The sequence below is a fragment of the Nothobranchius furzeri genome, chromosome 6 (assembly GCF_043380555.1).
Source record: "Nothobranchius furzeri strain GRZ-AD chromosome 6, NfurGRZ-RIMD1, whole genome shotgun sequence".
Taxonomy (NCBI): domain Eukaryota; kingdom Metazoa; phylum Chordata; class Actinopteri; order Cyprinodontiformes; family Nothobranchiidae; genus Nothobranchius; species Nothobranchius furzeri.
In genome coordinates, this window is record NC_091746.1 from 76,970,910 (window position 1) to 76,991,860 (window position 20,951).

At 43.8% G+C, this 20,951-nt stretch overlaps 1 protein-coding gene across 5 annotated transcripts in view; it reads left to right on the forward strand.

Moving 5' to 3' along the window:
• The window catches only part of fam184b (family with sequence similarity 184 member B), a 36,790-nt gene that overhangs the window by 13,642 nt on the left and 2,197 nt on the right, over positions 1 to 20,951 (forward strand). For 2 of the 5 annotated variants that reach the window (XM_015943575.3, XM_015943577.3), the window contains exons 3-17: positions 1,652 to 2,329; positions 2,953 to 3,088; positions 6,887 to 7,038; positions 7,118 to 7,663; positions 8,162 to 8,269; positions 8,356 to 8,654; positions 8,788 to 8,938; positions 9,152 to 9,271; positions 9,525 to 9,642; positions 10,030 to 10,160; positions 10,418 to 10,533; positions 13,832 to 14,218; positions 14,311 to 14,425; positions 17,558 to 17,665; positions 19,818 to 20,215. In XM_015943575.3, the coding sequence (XP_015799061.3) occupies positions 1,652 to 2,329; positions 2,953 to 3,088; positions 6,887 to 7,038; positions 7,118 to 7,663; positions 8,162 to 8,269; positions 8,356 to 8,654; positions 8,788 to 8,938; positions 9,152 to 9,271; positions 9,525 to 9,642; positions 10,030 to 10,160; positions 10,418 to 10,533; positions 13,832 to 14,218; positions 14,311 to 14,425; positions 17,558 to 17,665; positions 19,818 to 20,215 (3,563 nt within the window). The remainder of the gene's footprint in view (positions 1 to 1,651; positions 2,330 to 2,952; positions 3,089 to 6,886; positions 7,039 to 7,117; positions 7,664 to 8,161; positions 8,270 to 8,355; positions 8,655 to 8,787; positions 8,939 to 9,151; positions 9,272 to 9,524; positions 9,643 to 10,029; positions 10,161 to 10,417; positions 10,534 to 13,831; positions 14,219 to 14,310; positions 14,426 to 17,557; positions 17,666 to 19,817; positions 20,216 to 20,951) is intronic. The other 3 variants (XM_015943578.3, XM_054744769.2, XM_015943576.3) reach the window with 2 other exon arrangements.

Consider the following 20,951-nt stretch of genomic DNA (forward strand, 5'->3'; position numbering starts at 1 on the left):
CACCCCGCTGATTGCTGATCAGGAACAGCTGGTGGCACTCCCTCTCCTGGCAAGAGACTCAGAGATGTTAAGTGAAAAAAGAAGTACTCACCCCGGCTCATGACACAATTGAGCAGTCCGGGGAGGACGCAACCCGAGAGGTGAGTTCACAGGACGTCGTGGCTACAGGAATCTCAAAGAGCAGTATAGATCCCTTTGAATTCAGATCACCGGCCAGAAGATACTACTAGGGCCTGCACTTTAGACGTTCCACGGCCGAGGTGTTGTAGAGTCTGATATCACTAGCAAGCGTTGCAGAGAGGCTTTGACCTTGGGGTCAAAAGAGAGGATGGTTCCAAATGCTTGCTCACCGGTCGGCCAAACCAGGAGGCAGCTGGAGAACTGAGGAATAAGGAAGTGATTCCTGCATATCAACTTTATTGTTGATAAATTTAGACTAATCAGAATTTGACAAGTTTAAAGGCGTTACCAAAGACCTCAGAGATCCCTCTTTCCCTCAGATACTTAGAGGTTTTGTCTTAGTGTGAGGTGAAAATGTTATAACAGTTATGTGGTGCAAAAATGTTAAACATTAGTAATAATATTATGATATTATTGTGTTCATACTTATAGATTAAATTACTAATCAACAGTTACTTATCTGGTGTAATGTAAGATCTGAAATGAATCATTACAGGAAAAATAGTCACTTCAAGCCATCATTGATTATGGTACACACATTATTAAAACACTTTGGATTTAAATATATTGTCAGAGGTGTGACCAAGTCACTGCTTTGCAAGTCACAAGTAAGTCACAAGTCTCTCGAGTCAAGTCCAAGTCATAGACAATCAAGGCCAAGTTGAGTCCAAAGTCAATGATGTGGAAGTCCAATTCCTTAACTTTGAATTTTCAAGTCATAATCAAGTCATCTGTCCAACTTCAATTTAATGACAATGATAATAAAGAAATTCCAGAAATAAAGCTTCTTAAAGCTTCATTTATTTTTTCAAACAAGCAGGAAGTGCAACAGAATCTGATTATGAACACAGTGCTGCTGCATTTTGCCGTACAAGATCAAACCCAGATTCTTGTCCATGTCGTGCCACTTGTGTGCTAAAATATCAAATATGCTCAAGTCATCATTAAGTCAACAGATGCAAGTTGATTCAAGTCGCACGTCATTGGCTTTCAAGTCTGAGTCAAGTCATAAGTCTTTATAGATTTTATCAAGTCAAGTCAGACTTGAGTCCAAGTCATGTGACTCAAGTCCACGCCTCTGCATATTGTTCATTCAACACTTTTGATTATATCAACCTATGAAGTAGTAAAGTTGTTTATGATTCAAGGAAGATGAACTTCATTCAGAGTGTAAAGGTCTCGTCTTCTGCATGAGACCTTTGGTTTCAGCTAAGATAAAGAGAATCAGGAGAAGGGTTCATTATAGCTTCCCTTCTTGGCAACAAGGTCGTAGAGCAGTGCGCTTACTGCTTTGGACACCAGTACAGTTAAGATGTGTCACACAATACTCCAGGCAGGTGGAACAACCTGGACACTTCCGTGAGATGACCTCTGACCTTACAGTGGACAAATAACAAAAATGTTGGCCTTTGGTACGCTACACCATAACATATAAAAGAGAAGTGCATTTTCTGATTCTCTGCACCTCCAGGTTCAGGCAGATTTTGAGTTTTTTCGGATCCAGGCAGAGGAGAGGGAACGTGAGACTGAAGCGGAGCTGAGAAAAGAGTTTGAGCAGAAGCTCCAGGTTGCAGAAGAGGAGCTCCAGGAGGCCAAGGCTGATATCAGTGCAGCCCAGGAGGAGAGCCTGAGACTGGGCAAAGAACTAGAGAAAGCTGGGGAGCAGATCCAGGACCTGAACGTCAAATGTGAGGAGCTCCAGAAAGCAGCTGAAGATGAGACGAAGAGGGAGCAGGAGGAGAGACAACGAGAAGATGAAGAAAAAGAGAAACAAGAGAAGGAGGAGAGGAGAACAAAGCGGAGCGAGGAATCGGAAAGAATGAAAGTGCTCCTGGAGGAGCTGAAGTCACTGAAGGAGGAGAGGGAACGTACAGAGGAGGAGAGGAGGCGAGCGGACAAAAAAGAGCGGGAGCAATGGGAGCAAAAGTTGAACGATCTAAATGAGGAGAAAGAGGAAACGAGGAAGAAAATAGAAGCCGAGTGGAGGCAGGAGCGGCAGAGATGGGAGGAGAGGGAGGAGGTGGAGAAGAAGGGCATGCACAGCGCTCTGAGGGAACGAGTGAAACGAGCTGAAGCAGAAGTAGAAAGTCACCTGGAGAGGCTGGCGGAGAGCAAGAGGAACACAGTAAAACTTCAAGAACGGATACAGGTACACACACACACACACACACACGCACGCACGCACGCACGCACGCACGCACACACACACACACACACACACACACACACACACACAGAGAAAAACAAAGGTTCCCCTCTCCTTTAAACTAGAAGCCAGAGCTGTGAAAAGGGAAGTAAAACTAAAATAAAATGCTGCAGCTTCCTGTTCCTGATGCCTTCGTGTACTGACAGTGTTGATGGGAAAAGGGGTCATGCTAGGCTAACCACAGCCTGCCCTCCCTGAGTGCTATTCCCACTGCCAACTAGCTGCTAATGAGTAGTTAGAGCCGGATAGATTTGCTGCACCACCACCATTAGCACCTCACGCTCGAGCATTAAGTAGCCCTACGAGGGCCGGCACCAAGCTGACACAAGCCCTCACAGCAGACCATTAAAAACTGGACAGCAGAGATCCCTGACTCGCCACATTTCCTTTCTCTACCACACTGGCTTTCATCTGACTTGCTTCCTTTGTCTCCCATCTCCCTATCTGTGTCAAAAATGTCTCTGTCTTCTATTTTCTGTCATCCATCATTTTCCCCTCAACTATTCCCACTCGCCTCCTGCCAACCCCTGAACTTCCTCTGCTTCACCATTTTAACTCGAATCCAGGATCTGGAGGAGGAGTTGGAGCTAGACCGGAAGCGCGTGTTGGAGGCTGAGGGTGTGGTTAAACGGGCGGAGGAGGAGCTTGCGGTTGCCAAGGAGAGGCTGCTGCTGCAGGAAGACGAGCTTCAGAGCAGAGCAGGTCAGTCTTCGTCTGACACAGGAGGGTGGGGGTCCTGCCCCCATGAACTTAGACTTGGCATCCCAGCAATGACTTAGCCCCTTCTACTGGATATTAAATAAGTTCATTTCGTCTTTGTTATGAACTGAAATTTCTTATATTCTTTTAACCCTCTCACTGTCTTTATGGGTGACCCCGCGAGGAAAGTTGACCACTGAGCAGGGTTGATGGTTTATCCCTTGAGGTCCACGTGGTATGGCACGGTATGGGGGCCAAAATTAAGACTTCTGCCCAGCAGCAGGAGGCTATATAAATTCCGAAGCAAACTACTGATCTGATTAATGATAAGCTGGCGCCGGTAACTGAGAGGCTGGCGCTGCTTACTGAGAAATAGTACCTTTACCGGCATTATTACTAGATACGCTAGGGACTAGCAGCCCTCGGCTGGTCATTGACTGGTTCAAACACTCCCTCTGCTATCTATTAGCATGGATAGGCTAGTGTTAGCCTGGACGGGTTGGTGTTAGCATCAGAGAGGCTAGCCATTAGCATGCCTAGGCATGTCACTAGCTGGATTTCCTACCCCCTCGATGGACCTTAAGCATGGCTAGGCTGGGATTAGCATTGGAGAGGCTAGCCATTAGCATGTCTCGGAGAGCCACTAGTCAGCTAGTGGCCAGCTTAGGCATGCTAATGGCTAGCCTCTCCGATGCTGACACCAGCCCGTCCAGGCTAACGCTAGCCTATCCATGCTAATAGAGAGCAGAGGGAGTGTGTGAACCAGTCAATGACCAGCCGAGGGCTGCTAGTCCCTAGCGTATCTAGTAGTAATGCCGGTAAAGGTGCATTTTCTCAGTAAGCAGCGCCAGTCAGATACCGGCGCCAGCTTATCATTAATCAGGTCGGTAGTTTGCTTCGGAATTTATATAGCCTCCTGCTGCTGGGCAGAAGTCTTAATTTTGGCCCCCATACCGTGCCAAACACGTGGCAGGGGTGAGGAGTGAGCTCTACCTCACCCCTGCCACGTGGACCTCAAGGGATAAACCAAGTTGACCATTGATCAGGGTTGATGGTTTATCCCTTGGGTCCATGTGACAGGGGTGAGGTGGTGCTTACTCCTCACCCCTGTCACATGGACCCAATGGATAAACCATCAGTCCTGCTCAGTGGTCAACTTTCCTCACGGGGTCACGCCCATTAGTACAGTGGGAGGGTTAACAGGACAAACGTTGTGATGTTTCTCTTGCTGACAGTTTCCACTGGAAGCTTCAGTCTTTCTCAGGGCTTCATCCGACTTTCTGCCGTTGTAATGAGGAAGCACCGGGTGTTAGCTTCTCTGGGGGGCGTGGTTTGATAGCGCTCCCAGGGCAGCTGATAAGTGACACAATGGCAGAAAGTCGGATGACGCTCTGAGAAAGACTGAAGCTTTCACTGGAAACTGTCAGCGGGTATGAAGAAACATCTTTAAAACTACGTTTGTCTTACTGAAAGAACAGTAATTTTACCTTCTACTGATCTTTTACAAAAAAGCAACTAATGTCATACTACTACTAGAAGTTGGAAACATTTGGGGGCTGGTCAGTCTTTTCCATCATTCTGCCGTTAGTTTTCATGTTTTTGCTGACGACTGCCAACTTTATCTCCCCCTCGGTGGGGAACGTGGCAAATCGGTGGACAACCTAATAGACTGCCTGTTTGAAGTGAAGAGGTGGTTGTTGGCAAATTATTTGCACCTCAATGAGGACAAGACCGAGGCAGTCCTATCTGGACCTAATGGTCGCAATGATACCACCTCGCTTAATGTAAAGACAGCGGTCACAATCCTTGGAGTTAAGCTTGGTAATTCCTTGGGTTTTGATGCCCATGTGATCGGATTTGTGTCCACCTCTTTTTACCATCTGCGTCGTTTAGCTAAAATAAAACCGTTCCTGACAAGACAACACCTGAATAGTCCGTTCTTTTACTACAACACGGACTGACTACTGTAATTCCCTCCTATTTGGAGTGACCAGGGAAACTTTGGCAAGGCTGCAGCTAGTGCAAAATGCGGCTGCAAAAAATTTGGTGGGAAAAAATAAAATTGACTATGTCTCCCCAGAATCCTTGCACTGGCTGCGTGTGGATTTCCAGATTTGTTTTAAAGTCCTTTTATTAGTTTTTAAAACGTTGACTGGACTGGCTCCCGCATATTTTTGCAGACATTGATGCATCCATATACACCGGGATGGGCTCTCCGCTCAGACGATAGGCAGGACCCGTTTAAAGACCAGAGGAGACAGGACTTTATCCGTGGCAGGCCCGAAACTCTGGAATGAGTTACCCTTTAACGTATAGTAGAGGCCAAAAGTACATTCTCATTCAATGTGTTTGCTTTTTTTTCATGACCATGACCATTTACAAGGGGGCCAAGAAGTGCTAAGCACCTCTGGAAACTCCTTCAAAGTTGTTGGAAAACCATTTCAGGTGACTACCTCGTGAAGCTCATCAAGAGAAGGCTAAGAATGAGCAAAGCAGTAATAAGAGCAAACGGTGGCTATGTTGAAGAAAAACATGTCGCTCTGGATAAAAGCGTCTGCCAAATAAATAAACATAAACATGTTTTCAGTTATTTCACCTTTTTTGGTTAAGTTCATAACTCCACACGTGTTCATTCATAGTGTTGATGTCTTCAGCAGGGATCTACCATTGTAAATGGTCATGAAAATAAAGAAACCACATTGAACGAGAAGGCGTGTCCAACATTTTGGCCTGTACTGTACGTGCTTCAGCATCGGTGACAGTTTTTAAGGTCATGTTAAAGACTTTTTATTTGATCTGGCCTTTACCCGCGGCCGTTAGTCGGCTGGTATTTTCTTTTGTATGCTGTTTTTATTTCTTTTTATCCTTGTCCTGTCATTACTAATACATGTCTGCACAGCGCTTTGGTGTCATCCCCATGTCTGAAAGGCGTTTTAGAAATAAAGACCGAGTTGAGGTGTAAAAGCAGGTGCTGCTTTGGCCCCCTGCTGTGTACAGAGGCTTCTCTCTCATGCAATTTACCTTGTTTTCCTCTCTTTCTGTAGAGGTTTGTGCAAAGAAAGTTCTGCTCGGTGCGCCGCCATTATTCAGTCAGACTGTTAATTAAGTTTTGCTTCCTGTCACGATAATGTAAACCGATATTGCACCAGTTTGTCGTTGTTCATTCACTAATAACTTACCACAAAGGCAAACAGCTTCATCAGAGTGTCACGATACCCAGGCAGCAAGAAAAAAGTAACTAAAGGAATTGCTTAAGAAATATTTTCCCCTTTAGTGACCCAAGGATTTGTGGCACTTTGTCTTTATTATTAGTAAAGATACGATATATTTCAAATTTCCTATAAAACTGAACGTGTACATTTTATGAATCGAATAGCTTAATCTGAGCTGAGGTTTGCAGTGCCCTCTATGATCAGTCGAGCCATTAATCTGTTTAAAAATGCAAATTCATGTTTAATCCCAGAAATGACTGAACTCAGAGCTTTTTCCGTGTTGCCTCTTTTGTGTTTAGTTGAGTCAAAAGGAAAAATAAACAGCAGAAAACGCATTAAGAGAAACACTTTAAATGAAAAGGAGCAGAAAAAAGAGCAAAGGTCACATCTGCCCCCTTTTACACAATAAAATCAGCGTCATTGCATTCTTTATTCAGACTTTCAAATGTAAACAGATTCATTTTTATCACCTCTTTGATTTTATGTACTAAATAAATCTCAAATGCACATTCATGTTGTGGGACGGTATATAATATTAAAGGGTGTGAATCATTTGTGAGTGTGTTTACTTTGGTTTTTAACCTGTCAGAAGAACTGCTGAATCGTGGAGGCTGCGAGGTGTGTGTGTGTGCTGAGATGGAGGAGCTGAAGAGCCAGCTGAGTCGTCTGCAGAGCAGGAACAGAGAGCTGGAGCTGCAGAGCAGCTGCCGAAACAGCGACCACGCCCGCCAGATACGCCAGGTGAGATGCGTAAATCCAAGAAAACACAGCTCAGCTGACGTGTGATAGACCTCTGATGGTTGTGTGTGTGTCCTTAAAGCATGCCGAAGCCCTGTCCACTTTACGCTCGGAGATGGTGAGAGCCCAGACGGAGGAGCTGCGTCGCATCCAAAAGCACGCAGATGACGAACGGGACAAACTGCTGAGGGAGACGGAAAAAGAGAGGGAACGACTGCAGAAGGAGAGAGAGCAGGAAAAAGAACAGCTGGAGAAGGAGAGGAGCAAACTGCGCAGAGAGAGAGAAGAGGAGAAGGGAGCGCTGCACAAGGAGGCGGAGGAGATGAAAGAACATCTGAGGAGAGAAAAAGAGGAAGAGGTGGGCCGACTGCGCAAAGAAGTGGAAGTGGAGAGAGTCCGCGTCCGCTCCCAGTTGGACAAGAACATGGAGCAGATTGAGACGGAGAGAGCCCATGTGCAGCAGAAGCTGGAGGAGGAGAAGAAGAGGTTGGTGGAGAAAGCAGAGGAGGACAGGAAGCGGCTGAAGGAGCAGGTGCGGAAGGCCATAGAGGAGGTGATGAGGAGGCATGCTGCTGAGTTAAACAACGTTCAAGAAGCTCTGAGCGCAGAGAGGAAGACCAACCAAGAGGTCAGCACCGCTCTGCTCCTCACACGGGGGAAGGAGGTCCTCAAGCTGATGTTGGGCACATCTGTATCATTTCATCCATGAGTTTAGAGAGAAAAATTCTAAACATAATTTAAACATTTGCGGTTAAAACTCGAAAAGAAGTCTTTTCTGAGAGGCGAAACGTTACGATCAGTCGTTCCATCTTTGATGAAACGTTTAAAAATAGGCTGCAGTTCCACTGAAAACACACATTCTTTATAGCGTCCGCTTCCGACAGACTCTGGGTGCGATTACCTTGGATGCTGGAACAAAACTGCAACAAGAGTCGGTGCTTCCTTTCATCCCGAGGCACAGCTGTCTCTGCTCAGAGAAACAGCTGTGCCTCAGACAGCTTAGGGAGTGGTTCACGGATATTTCCGGCTCTCGTTGCAAATATTTTTCTAAAGTTCATCACACGAGCATCTGCCCTTTTATTCTCTAATCCCGTAGACTTTTTGTTTGTTTGACGTTTTTGTTTAGGTGTGTGCTCGTTTGGAGGAGGAGAGGAGAGCTGCTGAAGAGCTACGTGGCGGGTTGGAGACGGAAAGAGAAGAGCTGAGGACAAGACTGAAGGACGCCACCAATGAGGTCAGAAGTAACCACGTGTGGGTGAAATCTATCAAACATTCCCATAAGGGGGTGAAAGTAAATGTGAGGCGTGTCCCTGCCCTCAGGTCTGCAGGTTGGAGGTCATGATCCAGCAGAATGACAAGAGGGAAAAGTCGGCCCTCGAAGTTGCACCTTCATGTGAGGCACAGTGCTCCCGCCTGGAGGAGGAGCTTCGCCAGGCTCGGAGTCGACTGGCTCGGGTTCAAGAGGAGGCAGAGCGGCAGCGGGACAGACAGCAGAAAGAGATAGCATCCCTGAGGACGGACAAGCATCGGCTGGAGGAGAAAGTCCTGGAACAGAGCCGAATGAGCACAGAGAGGAGGCTTCTGGAGCAGAACCAGCGGCAGACAGAGGACCGAATCAGGTTGGTCGAACGTCACAGAGTCCCTAATCTCCCTTTGCCTTTCACCTAAACAATCAGTGTTGTGGCTGTGCAAGGAAGAAAAGACTATTTTGCATTTAGGTTTACTCCAACTCCGTGGTCTGATTCTCTCCAGGGCAGAGTGTGAGGATCGCCTCAGAGCAGAGTTCAGGATCGAGATGAACGCAGCCGTCGCTGAGAGCGAACAGAGGTGGCAGGGCCGAGAAGAGGAGCTGCAGGCCCAGATATCAGAGCTGCAGGCTCAGCTGACTGAGCTGCAAACACAGGTGAGCCTACGTCACAAACTACACCACAAAAACACATTTATCATCCCGAAAGAGACGTGGTTTTACATTTTATATTCACTTAGGACTTAAAAATATGCAGCTGAATGAAAACTGTTCTTTAAAAAATCAGTCTCTGTGTAATTCATGACAGAAATTAAGTTAAGTATAAAATCACTGAACTGGAAACACTGATTTTATTTGTTGCCAATAAAGGTGGAGAAAAAGAAGGCGGGGCAAGGAGACGATTGCCACGGCAACCCTGAAATTGACAGGCTGAGAAAGGAGGTACAAGATACCAAGGAGATAAACAAGAAACTGAGAGATCTGCTGCAGGTACACACACACACACACACACACACACTTGGTGTGATCCTCCTGTACGTGCCATACTTAATAGATTTTCTCTGTGGTGAATTATTTAGCAGGTTTGATTAAAGCGCTGCGGAGCAAGCATCAGTGTTTTTCTGTGAATGGAAGCTCCTACACATATGCACTCTCTGTATTCGTTAGACACGTGTAGGACAGCAGCCTTGAAGAATGCAGCTGAGGTGGAAAAATAAAATAAACAACAATAAACATGTTTCAGGAGCCTCAGACCCAGTCACTGGCAGAAGAGAGACACACTCATGCCATGACACTGCAAGCAAAGGAAGATCTGCTGTCAGAGATGAACAGACTTAAGACGATGCACCACCTGGAGCTTGGTAACATGCACGCACGCACACGCACACACACACACACACACACACACACACACACACACACACACACACACACACACACACACACACACACACACACACACACACACACACACACACACACACACACACACACACACACACACACACACACACACACACAGCAATGTGCTCAGTGAGATTACAAATTCAACACTGAATTGGTGTTGCCATGGATACAATTCACCATGGCAACAGCAGAAGGGTACCTGTAACGGTGGGTCATTTTCTCTCTCTCTCTCTCTCTCTCTCTCTCTCTCTCTCTCTCTCTCTCTCTCTCTCTGTGTGTGTGTGTGTGTGTGTGTGTGTGTGTGTGTGTGTGTGTGTGTGTGTGTGTGAATGTAAAATCAGATAAGCAGCGTGCGGAGATGACCCAGCAGCACACCGAGTGGAGCCGACAGATGACCCAGAGACACATGCAGCAGATCGAGGACCTACAGGCCCAGCTACAAGCACACACGCAGATGATGGCTCTGCAACAGGTGCACGGAGCACATAGCTGAATGTTAATCCACAAACACACTCACTCCCTTTCCCCACGAGTTAAGACCTGCTGATTTAATCTCCCTCCGTGTGCACACTCAAGCACATCACAACAGCTTTTACCTGATGTGATGTCGTTCAAATCCACAAAATCCTCCGTGGCTGCGGCACCGAGCCGACAGCGTCAGACTAATATTAAAAAAAAGGTGGAATCTGATCGTTGGTTTCTGATGTGGTTTTGTGTGTGTGTGTGAAGGACCTGAAGCAGCAGAACCAGAATCAAGTGTTTGAGCGTCAGCTGGACGAGAGTCGCTGTGCCATGCTGGAGCTGCAGAGAGAAAACACAGCACTGAAGAAACAGCTAAAGGAACGGTAAGGAGAAGCTAACGGCTAGTGACGCCCTTCAGGGCTGCAACTATTTATAATTATCTTTACTGATTAGTCTGCTGGCATTTTTTACTTGAGTCGCAATTCTAAGTTCTTCATTCGGCAGCTAATCACCAGCATAAAACTATAGTTCATTATACCGTATTTTCACGACCACAGGGCGCACCGTGTTATGGGGCGCAGCTTCAGTTACGGGTGTCTTTTTGGTATTTAACACATACAAAAGGCACACCGGGTTATAGGGCGCGGGCGCGGTAAAACATCTGTGCGGGCTCGGAACATATCAGTGCAAACCAGACATTGTGAAAATTATAAACAGCCAAAAGCGTGCTTCACTTTACTGGTCTAGTCCTGGTTCAGACCTGGTTTAGAGCGCATGCGCACTTCCTCACTGCGTGCGCTGACGGCTCGTGCTCTTCTTATGCGCTGTGTTGAAGTTCAGAATGTGTTTACCGGTAGTTGGTGGATTTAACCACAAACTTTCCACATGAACAAAATCATATGTGTGTTATTAATAGGCCTAAGAAAATAGAGTGATTTGAATTGTTTTATTAAAAAAGACAGTGGGAGCAAATATGAGTTTGGTTGAGCTTTATTTGAGTGCTATTAATTCATCATCAAATCCATCAAAGTCCTCATCTTCTGTCTCTGATGAGAACAACTGGGCTAGAGCACAGTCAAACACGCCAGGTTCTCTCTCGTCACAGTCAGTTTCATAGGCATGCCTCTTAGCAGGTGCCATTCTCAGGGTTGTCGGAACAATGTTCAGCATACCGCGCATACCTGGCCTGTTGAACTATTCGGGGTCTGTCTTCGCTCACGTCCGCACGTTCACGCCACGCCCCTTGTCTTCTACTACGTTCGCATCTCACAACAACACAATGGGCGCACCGCACCATAGGGCGCGGCGTACATTTTGGAGAAAATTTAAGACTTTTAGGTGCGCCTTATGGTCGTGAAAATACGGTAGTTAAATAATTAAAGTTGATTTACAAAATACATCTGGAAACAAGACACGCATTTAAAATCCAGGGTTAAAAAATTGTCAAGTAAATTACGTTCAGTGAAAATATGCGGGTTGCTTAATGAGATTCAGACTAGCCGAGTGTTCTAGTTTTATGACCAAAGACTTTTGTAATTGAAGTGTTTTTTATTTGATTGTAAGAAAAACAGACAATAAAACTGCCACTTTATTGTTGTTTAAGAGTTGTTAAACACACTTCGTTGCCCATTTTGTTCAAGTAACCGTGCAAAGAAGTGAAAGGTTCTCTGGCATCACAACTAAAGTGCATTTCCTCAAGATTAGATTTTTTTTCTCAGAGGAAAAAGAATATACTGCACCATTGCGCCCCCTAGCTCCGTAATAATGACGGGAAGTGACGCCTCTTGTTTGTGAAAGTGTGCACCCGTAACCGTGAAACAGCTAAAACACAAGATTTTGCCACTATTGTTCTCACGTTATGCTGTGTATTCATATATGTAGATTTTAAAGACGTAATAGTCCACAAGAAATGTCACAATGTTTGTAAAATAATGAATGAATATTTAATTATAATGTATTTTATTTTACTGCATTCATTTTTATCTGCATGCTATTTCTAAATGTAAACGTCTTTTAAAATTGTCGCAGCGTCGCCACGCTCGAGACAGAAACAAGCGCTATTCAGCCAAAGTTTCATAATCGGGGAACATTTTCTAAGTGACAAGTGTCTCTGAGAGACAGGGTGTGGAAAACACTCGCTTCAGTGAGAGGAACCTTCCCGCATGCGCTCTGGTTCTGCTGCTGCCTGTGACCGACGTGCTCCAAGCCCCTCTTCACATCTTCAGCTGTCCACCTTACGTGCACGCTGACATCAAGCTGCTCTGAGCACAGTGTCCAGTATAATGCTCAGATGTTCTGACGGGAATATTTGCTTGATTGATTTAGCTACCTCCGCTACGTGCATAACGACTAAAATGTCAGCGCATCTGCAGCCTTGAGGTTTCTCCGTAAATATAAATGGTCAAATACGGAAAATATCCGGTCATGCAAACCCTGCCGTTTAACAGTTTTTGCCTTCTTGTGAAGATTGCTGCAAAGAGGAACAATTAAACACGACTGTAACACCAGAGCCATGCACACTGCGCCCTTATCTCCGTCTCTGTAAATGAGGGAAACAAAACTAACTGATCAGATCCTTTTCTTACCTTTTCAACATCATTTAATGTAAACTTTCATTTACTGCAAAGTTTAATTACAACAATCCAATGAGACAGAGTCTGGATTTGTAATCTGAACAGTTTCAACATGTTTTAAAAGAAGATGCGTTAAAAAGCGGCACCTGCTCAGGCCCATAGGCCCACTCACAATGCTGCTGTGGCTCCCAGTGTTTTCTTTACTGAGGGAAACAGGTAATAATGGCTCTCTGACGGGAAAAGGTGCTGACCCCTGGTCTAGGTACTACTGCAAACACTCGCACACGCTCAGTGATTGACACCTGTGCGTAAGAGGATGTCCAACGCTATTAGCTAATGCCGAGCAGCGCTCAATTCAAATTGCATGTGGCTCTATGGGACAGGGAGCAGGCTTATCACACTATAGGGTAAAACAATCACTAAGGATTTATTTTTAAATTTATTTTTTTACTTTTTTTTTATTAGAACAACGAAATTTACAAGGAGATGCATTTGAGTTTCTTCTTCCCCTTCTCCAGAGCAGTGTTTCCCTGAACAAAGTTCGAAGTTCCTTGTGTCCATAAGATCTTATATTTACATTCATATATCCAACATAATCAAATCACCAATCCAGTACTTACGTAGTTCTGACAAGCTTTCTCATCTTATCTGCTCTCTAATACATTCTACACTTTACTTTGATCTAGCTAAGTAACTCAACCAAAAGAAAAAAAAAGAATGGACAAATTAAATTTATAATAAATAAATAGTAATTTTTATATGAGAGTACTCACTAAGGATTTCTAAAATATCATTACCAATTTCTGAAAAGGAGGGAAACCTCCATATTGATTCTTTAAAGAAGCCTATACAAGGAACTGTGCAAGACCCAGGTAGAGATCCCTGAGGTACATCGTGGGTCGGTCATACGGAACATGTGCACAATCTTTTAGTCAGACGTTTTACCAAATACTCCAACAAATCAGACCACTTAAACCCACCACACACATTCTTGTTTTGTCTACTATATCAAATGAATTCCTTGTTTAATTAGCAATGTTTTCAATATTTGTTGCTTTGCATGAAATATGATGTGCCCAGTTTTTCAATTTTTCTCTTGTGTATCAAGAGAAAAATCTCTTGTGCATCTCTTTCCCAGCTCAGTGCAGAAGAGTTCAGAAGCTGAGGGGAAAGAAGAGGACAGTGCAGAAATGCGGAAGACGAGGGATGCCCAGCTAGAGGAGGAGGCACAACGCCTGAAGGAGGAAGTGGAGAAGCTGAGGGTGGAAATGGAGAAACTCGAGGAGTCGCAGAAACACTGGGAGGAAAAGAAAGAAGATGACGTAAAAGAAGAGGAGGTGGATGAGGAGAAGAAGAAAGAGCGGGAGGAAGAGAAGAGGAGAAAGGAGGTGGAGGAGATCAGGAGGGAGCACAAGAAGGAGATGCAGAGTTTGGTCTCTGAATACAGCAGCGCCCAGAACCACCTGCAAGCTAGAATAGTGGCTCTGGAGAACGAGTGAGTTGAGAGTAGTGTCAGATGTGAAAACGCTGTTGCTGATGGCTGCAGGTGTGTGAGAGAAGGTGTGTGTTTGTGTGATTTGCCCGCAGACTGCGTGAGCGGGAGGATCGCTGCAGGAGAAGGGAGCCTCGATGTGATGACCTGCAGCTGGGACGACTCCAGGAGAGGCTGATGGAGAGAGACCAGCTTATTAAACGTTTAGTGGTGAGAACACACACACACACACACACACACACACACACACACACACACACACACACACACACACACACACACACACACACACACACACACACACTAATACTAATCTTCTCTGTAATTCAGACAAGGCATTCACAACCCAAATTCAGTTGGTTTTTCATATTTTGTTCCCTCTGACATACAAAACAAGACCAAGAAAATGAATTTTCTAATTTATTTAATCTTATTTTGTCAAGTCTATCCCCCACAGGGATCGTTTTCTGCTTTTTAGTACTATTTATATGTTTTGTTATTGTGCAAAATATGTAGTAGAAATCGTCCAATATGGGGTTTTCCGTTGCTGATACTGTTGCAGACATGTGGAGGTCAGCCTATGGCCGATATGTGGTGCTAATTATTTTTAGCCATATCTGGACATTTCTCTCATTTTCGATATACTAAAATGTTTACTAATAACAGAGTAGGCATAACATTTCTCAACCTAATCAGTTGTTCAGCACTGAATTTAACCAACTGTTCAATGTTAAATTGTGCACTGCGCTATATAAAAATCAAAGTTAATCAAACATCAGTACACAACTGATTATCAAATATAAAATGTGGAGGTGAATAAAAAGAAACGTCAGATGACAATAATGTTTCCAAGCATTTATTAAGCAGGTGTTTATTTTTCAGGAACATAAATATTAAAGTAAACTTCTGCAACAGCGCCAGGCTGCCCACAGATGTCCCTGTTTTTAAATATGCTTTACTAAAGTAATATATTGGCCAATGCTGACATATAAAAAATGGTAAATATCAGTCAGATGTATTGAGCGACCAATATCTCAGTCTGTCGATAATATCTATAGTAAAAAGGCATATAATGATTATTTAATAAGTGCGGTTGCAACCTGCAAAAACAAATCACTCAAGTTATTAACTATTTTTACTTTACTTCACTACTTGTTTTCCTTTTTTTTAACCCACATTCATTATTTTTACATCTCAGATAAAAGTGCCTTAGAAGCTTCCTGCAGGTGGCGCCAATGTCAGGTTAAAGCCGAATTGTATTCCAAATACGTTTTATCTAAGATCATTTAGTCTGATGCAGTTTGGTCAGAAGTCTGTGTTTTTAATGAAATCTCGATACGTTTCCCTCTTTGGTCTGACCTCTGAGGCTATTTCATCTGATTTCTGTCGATGTTTTCCTGAAACCTAAGGATGTCCTAAAATGCACACCGTACTCCTGTCAGTTTAAGCCCCTCCTCCATAAAAGCACACTTTATCCTGATTAGTCGACAGACACAGGAGCAGAAGCAGAGGTTAAAGATGAAGTAGAACAAGCATCCAGTTTTGGTTCCAGTATTAGTTTTAAGCCCCGCCCCCTCCATATAAACTAACAGGACACTTTTCAGGCTTTAATATTAATATACACCTTATTTTTCCACAGTGTTGACGATATGTTACACAAAGTCAAGATTAATATTGGCACATTATCTGTTCAATAATAAAATGAGGAGTTCAGTGCTCACCCCGTAATCGGAAGGTTGCAGGTTCGAGCCCCACTCAGTCTGTCGCTGTCGTTGTGTCCTTTGGCAAGACACTTAAACCCCCCTGCCTCCTGGTGGTGGTCTGAGGGACCGGTGGCGCCGGTGTTCGGCAGCCTCGCCTCTGTCATTGCACCCCAGGGCAGCTGTGGCTACATCATTGTTCATCCTCACCAGCGTGTGAATGTGTGTGTGCATGGGTGAATGACTGATTGTGTTGTAAAGTGCCTTGGGGGGTTCCAGGACTCAAGAAGGTGCTATATCAAACACACATCATTTACCACTTTATCATGACTGTGGACATTATTGAATCAATACATGCCTAATGAAGGTCTAAAAATAGTCAAACATAAAACTGAACAAAATCAATAATAAATGATTGGTGTTTTTAGTATGTTGTGTGTTTATGATTGCCTACGAATGAGCTATTTCATTTGGCCTTTTTTTTAAGTGTTTGGAAGCTGATTAAATCATTGTTTGACACTTCTTAAATATGTATATATATATATATATATATATATATATATATATATATATATATATATATACATATACATATATAATTATTATTTATTTAAATGAAAAATAAGGCAACATTTGAACACCTTTTTAACATTTCTGTCCATGAACTTGTTCAAAGTCAGCTACAAAATCATCCCGGATTTCCAAGATGCCAAATTATTCGCTAGTTAGGCTGTCTAACTGTCACCTTCCCGCTGTACACTTCTCTTTTCATCTAGATTATCCTAAAAGTCATTTAAAAATTGATATTGTGGAAATAAAAATTGTATTACAAAGGAAAATCTCCTCACTAACCAAACACATGATTTATTTTTTGAAAGCATATTAAATTTGTAAGCAAATAATCAGGAAATAAGTTTTTGTTGTATCATTCCTTAAAGTTTTTTTTATCCCTAAATTTCCTTTTCCAGTACTATACGTCCTAGGTTAGGCTACTAACTCACAAATCAAAGTTTATTTTGTTAAAATATTTAAAGGCACACTTTGCAGTTTTGCTTGCTTTTAGCACCCCCTAGTGCCTGTTATTAATTTGCTGAAAATGAAACATATCTCCTCGCTGTTCGTTTGTATTTTAGCACTCTAACTGCTACATCACTAAATCAAACAGATCAGCTGTGCTCACGATCTAAAACATGCAGGAAACAAGCAGACCCGGTCCATCAGAGACTGGACCAGAACTCTGAATATGCAAGTGAGATATTCTGGCCACAGCGGGTGATGGGGGTCTGAGTGACACGCCATTATCCCTGTAAAGGGTCATTTTAGCACATACTGGCTCAAGAAAATTATTTAAAAATACGAAAAAGTTGCATAGTATCCCTTTAATCAAAACAGCTTTAGCTGCAAATAACTGAACATTTTCCATCTAGTCACACTAATTTGAACAGCATTCCCCTTAATGGTGCGAGATCATTTATGCAGGAGGAAACTGCTTTAAGTTGAATGTCCTCTGACAAGGTGCTGTGTGGGCCATCTGTGTGACATGTGGGGGATTAGCAAACAACTATGCCCTGCAGACACATCTCAGAAGCAGAAACACCGTTTGTGAGTAGTGAACGTCCTTCTTCGTCCTCCTTCCCTGCAGGAAGAAAGGCATCAGCTGCAGCTACACCCTCCTGTTGCCGGGGACAACAGTTCCCCCAGGCTCCGTGACAGCAAGTCCCGCCCTGGGAGCGTCACGCCAACCATGAGGGTGAGTTTGTCAGTTCAGCTCATGCGCATAATGAATTCATCACAATGTTCCTCCTTCCAGCTAAACAGACTTTCTGAACTGAAGCCAGATTCTGTTCTTGTGGGTCAAGCCCTGTGACCTGACAGCCTGCCGCTCTGATTTTAATACACGGCTTCCCGCGGTGAGACCTCGCTTACTCTGCTCACGCAGCATTGGGCTAATACATATACACACTTTGTTTCTAAGCTTTTCTTCTATTTTTGGTTTTGAGTCACATTTAAATGTGTTAGTAAATACAAAATTTTGTTTAAAAAAGTTTTTATTTATCAAGGGAAAAATATCGCCAAGCCGTCTTAACCATGTGTGCAAAAGTTATCATAAATGTTTGTGGTGAGACACGAGTCTTCCACATTCCTGAGAAGGAATTTTCAGCCCCCAAATTTTTTAGAATTGTTTCACTCAGCCACATCGGAGGGTTTTCCAGCATGAACGGCCTGTTTAAAGTCAAAGGTCACACACTCTCCTTCAGCATTTTCTGCTAGAAAGCAAAATTCACGGTTCCATCAATTACAGCAAGTGGTCCTGATGCAGCAAAGCAGTCCCAGACCATCACACTACCACCACCATGTTTGATCTTATATACATAGACACCTCGTGGACTGGCGCTGCCAATTGGATCTGCTGTAGTGGCCGGCCGCCATCTTGGATGGCTCTCTATTCACCCTCAGTGCATTTATTTCTACTACTGAGGAAGGTGTTTACCCAACTAAAAAACATTTTATTATGCCACTTCACAAAATCAGACATATGGTATGGCATGATAAATAAAATATAAATATACTTGCATAAAATAAATAAAAAGAAATTAAAATATACAATCCCAGCAGGTAGGCTAGAAAGGTAAAAGGTAATCAGTCCCATGTAATCTGTTTTCAATAGTACGCCGGTTGTGGCAACCGTACACAAAAAATGGGCATAGTTGCTCACCCCGCATTGACTCCAGTTAGTTTTAGAGAGTGAGGAACCCATCCAATATGGTGCTGTTATGCTTTCCAACACTCAATGAGGCATCAACAAGTTCATGTCTATGTGAAATTTATCTCCAGAGGTAACGGGAACACACACCTTTCAGAAAGTTCTGCTTTTGCCTCCTTGTTCAACAGAGTATCTTCCTAATAGATTTGTGATTATTACAATGTTTTTTGTTGTTTTTGTTTTTTTTTGTTAAACGTGAGATGGGTCTTTGTGGACAGCAGAGGTTTTGACCCTCATGACTGTCCTATAGAGAGCCATTTCTGCTCCTATCAACTTCTTCTTGTTGAACTCTGACCTCTGACTTGAAACTTAACGAAATGAGACCTGCAGTACTTTAAATCAGTGGTTTCTAACCCCCCAAAGGGCTCTACTCTGGGGGCCCCCACAATTTTGTCTGAACTGAAGTTGTGAGGTTACCAAAAAATAGAAGTTGTGGTTGGGGGTCCCGGCTTATCTTGGATTTAGGCAAAGGGGGTCCTCAAGGAAAAAGGTTGGGAACCACCGATTTAATTGTTGTTCTGGGTTTGTCTGATTCTGAATTTCTTTAGAGCGGGGAATGATGAGTTGCTTTTTGAGATCATTTAGCCTTCTTCATGTTATCTTACCTGTAATCTGGACTGGGTGTGTGGCTTCTGAAACTGAACTCAGGCGTCACAAAAATGTGATTAATGACACTTAATTCATTATTTAAAAAAGGGGTCAAAATGTTTTTATATAGGGCCAGGCTAGTTTGGATGGCTTTGTTCCCTTCATAAATCAAAACATTGTTAATAAATTGCAGTTTTATTTGTTCAGGTTACATTTGTCTAACATTAAAATGATTCGGCTGATCTGAAACATTTAAGGGAGGCAAGAGAAGCAAAACCAAAGGAAGTCCGTTATTGGGGAATTGATTTTTTCCACAGCACTGTAAACATGCTTTTGTGATAAACTGCTATAGTTAAAATGGTCTTAGGTGCTATTTTTGAATTACTTATAGGTTAAATTAAAGTGGCTTAAAATCAGGATTTAAATGGAAAATTGGCAACAGACTGAAAATAATTTAAAAAAACAGCCAAAGTCAAAAGAAATTCTTCTATCACCCTAAAGCAGCAGGTTGTAAATCTCTCTCCTGTATATGAATTTGTTTCTCCATCAGAAAAAAGGTGTGGAGTCGCCTCCTCGTGTCACCAGCATTCCAAGCGCTGCTTCCTACGACAGGAGCATCTTCCTTCCCCATTCCTCCTCCTCTACCTCGTCTTCCTCCTCCATTCATCCACACTCCTCCTCAACCCTCCCCCATCAGTCAAGCTCCCATCCTCATACCTCTCCTCACTACTCCACCTCTTCCCTTCCGCACAAGCACACCTCCCTCTCTCTCAGCCAACATTCCTCCCCCTCCCTGCCTCGCTCCACCAGATCCCGGACGTCCTGCATCCCCCCTACCCCGGCGCCAACTGCTCCTCTCCCGGTTTGTCCCTCACCTCCGACGGGCATTCGATATGTGTCCCCCTCCTGCCATGATCCACATACATACTTCCAGGGCCAGACAATCAGGTATGAACTTGATATCCAGGATGTGTGTGTTTTTAGGTTTTAAAAGACCTAGTTTCTCATCAGTCTCTAATTGAGGACAACCTAACAGGAGTGCTTAAACCCATATTATCCATCCATCCATTTTCCTCTGCTTATCTGGGGTCAGGTTGTGGAAGCAGCAGCCTAAGCAGAGGCCCAAACTTTACTTTTCCCAGACACTTGGACCAACACTCCAGGGGAATCCTAAGGCGTTCCCAGGCCAGCTGAGAAACATTGTCCCTCAAGCATGTCCTGGGTCTTCCTTTAGGCCATCCCTTGGTTGGATATACCTGAAAAACCTCACTTAGGGGGCATCCAAGAGGCATCCTAACCAGATGTCCAAGCAATTTCAACTGGCTCCTCTTGATATGTATGAGCAGCAGCTCTACTCTGAGCCCCTCCCAGATGACCAAGCTTCTCACCCTATCTCTAAGGGACAGGCCAGAAAACCATCTTTTGCCACATGTATCCACAATCTCCTTCTTCCGGTCACTACCCAAAGCTTGTGACCAAATTAATCAAGAGCTTCACCTTCTGGCTAATCTCTCGTCACCACGACAGACCGGTACGATGTCCACATCACTATAGACATAGTACCAATCCACCTATCGATCTCCAGCTCTATTTTCCCCCTCATTTGTACACGAGACCCCAAGATATTTAAACTCCTGCAGATGGATTAGGACTTTGTCCCTGACTCAGAGAAGGCATTAGATCC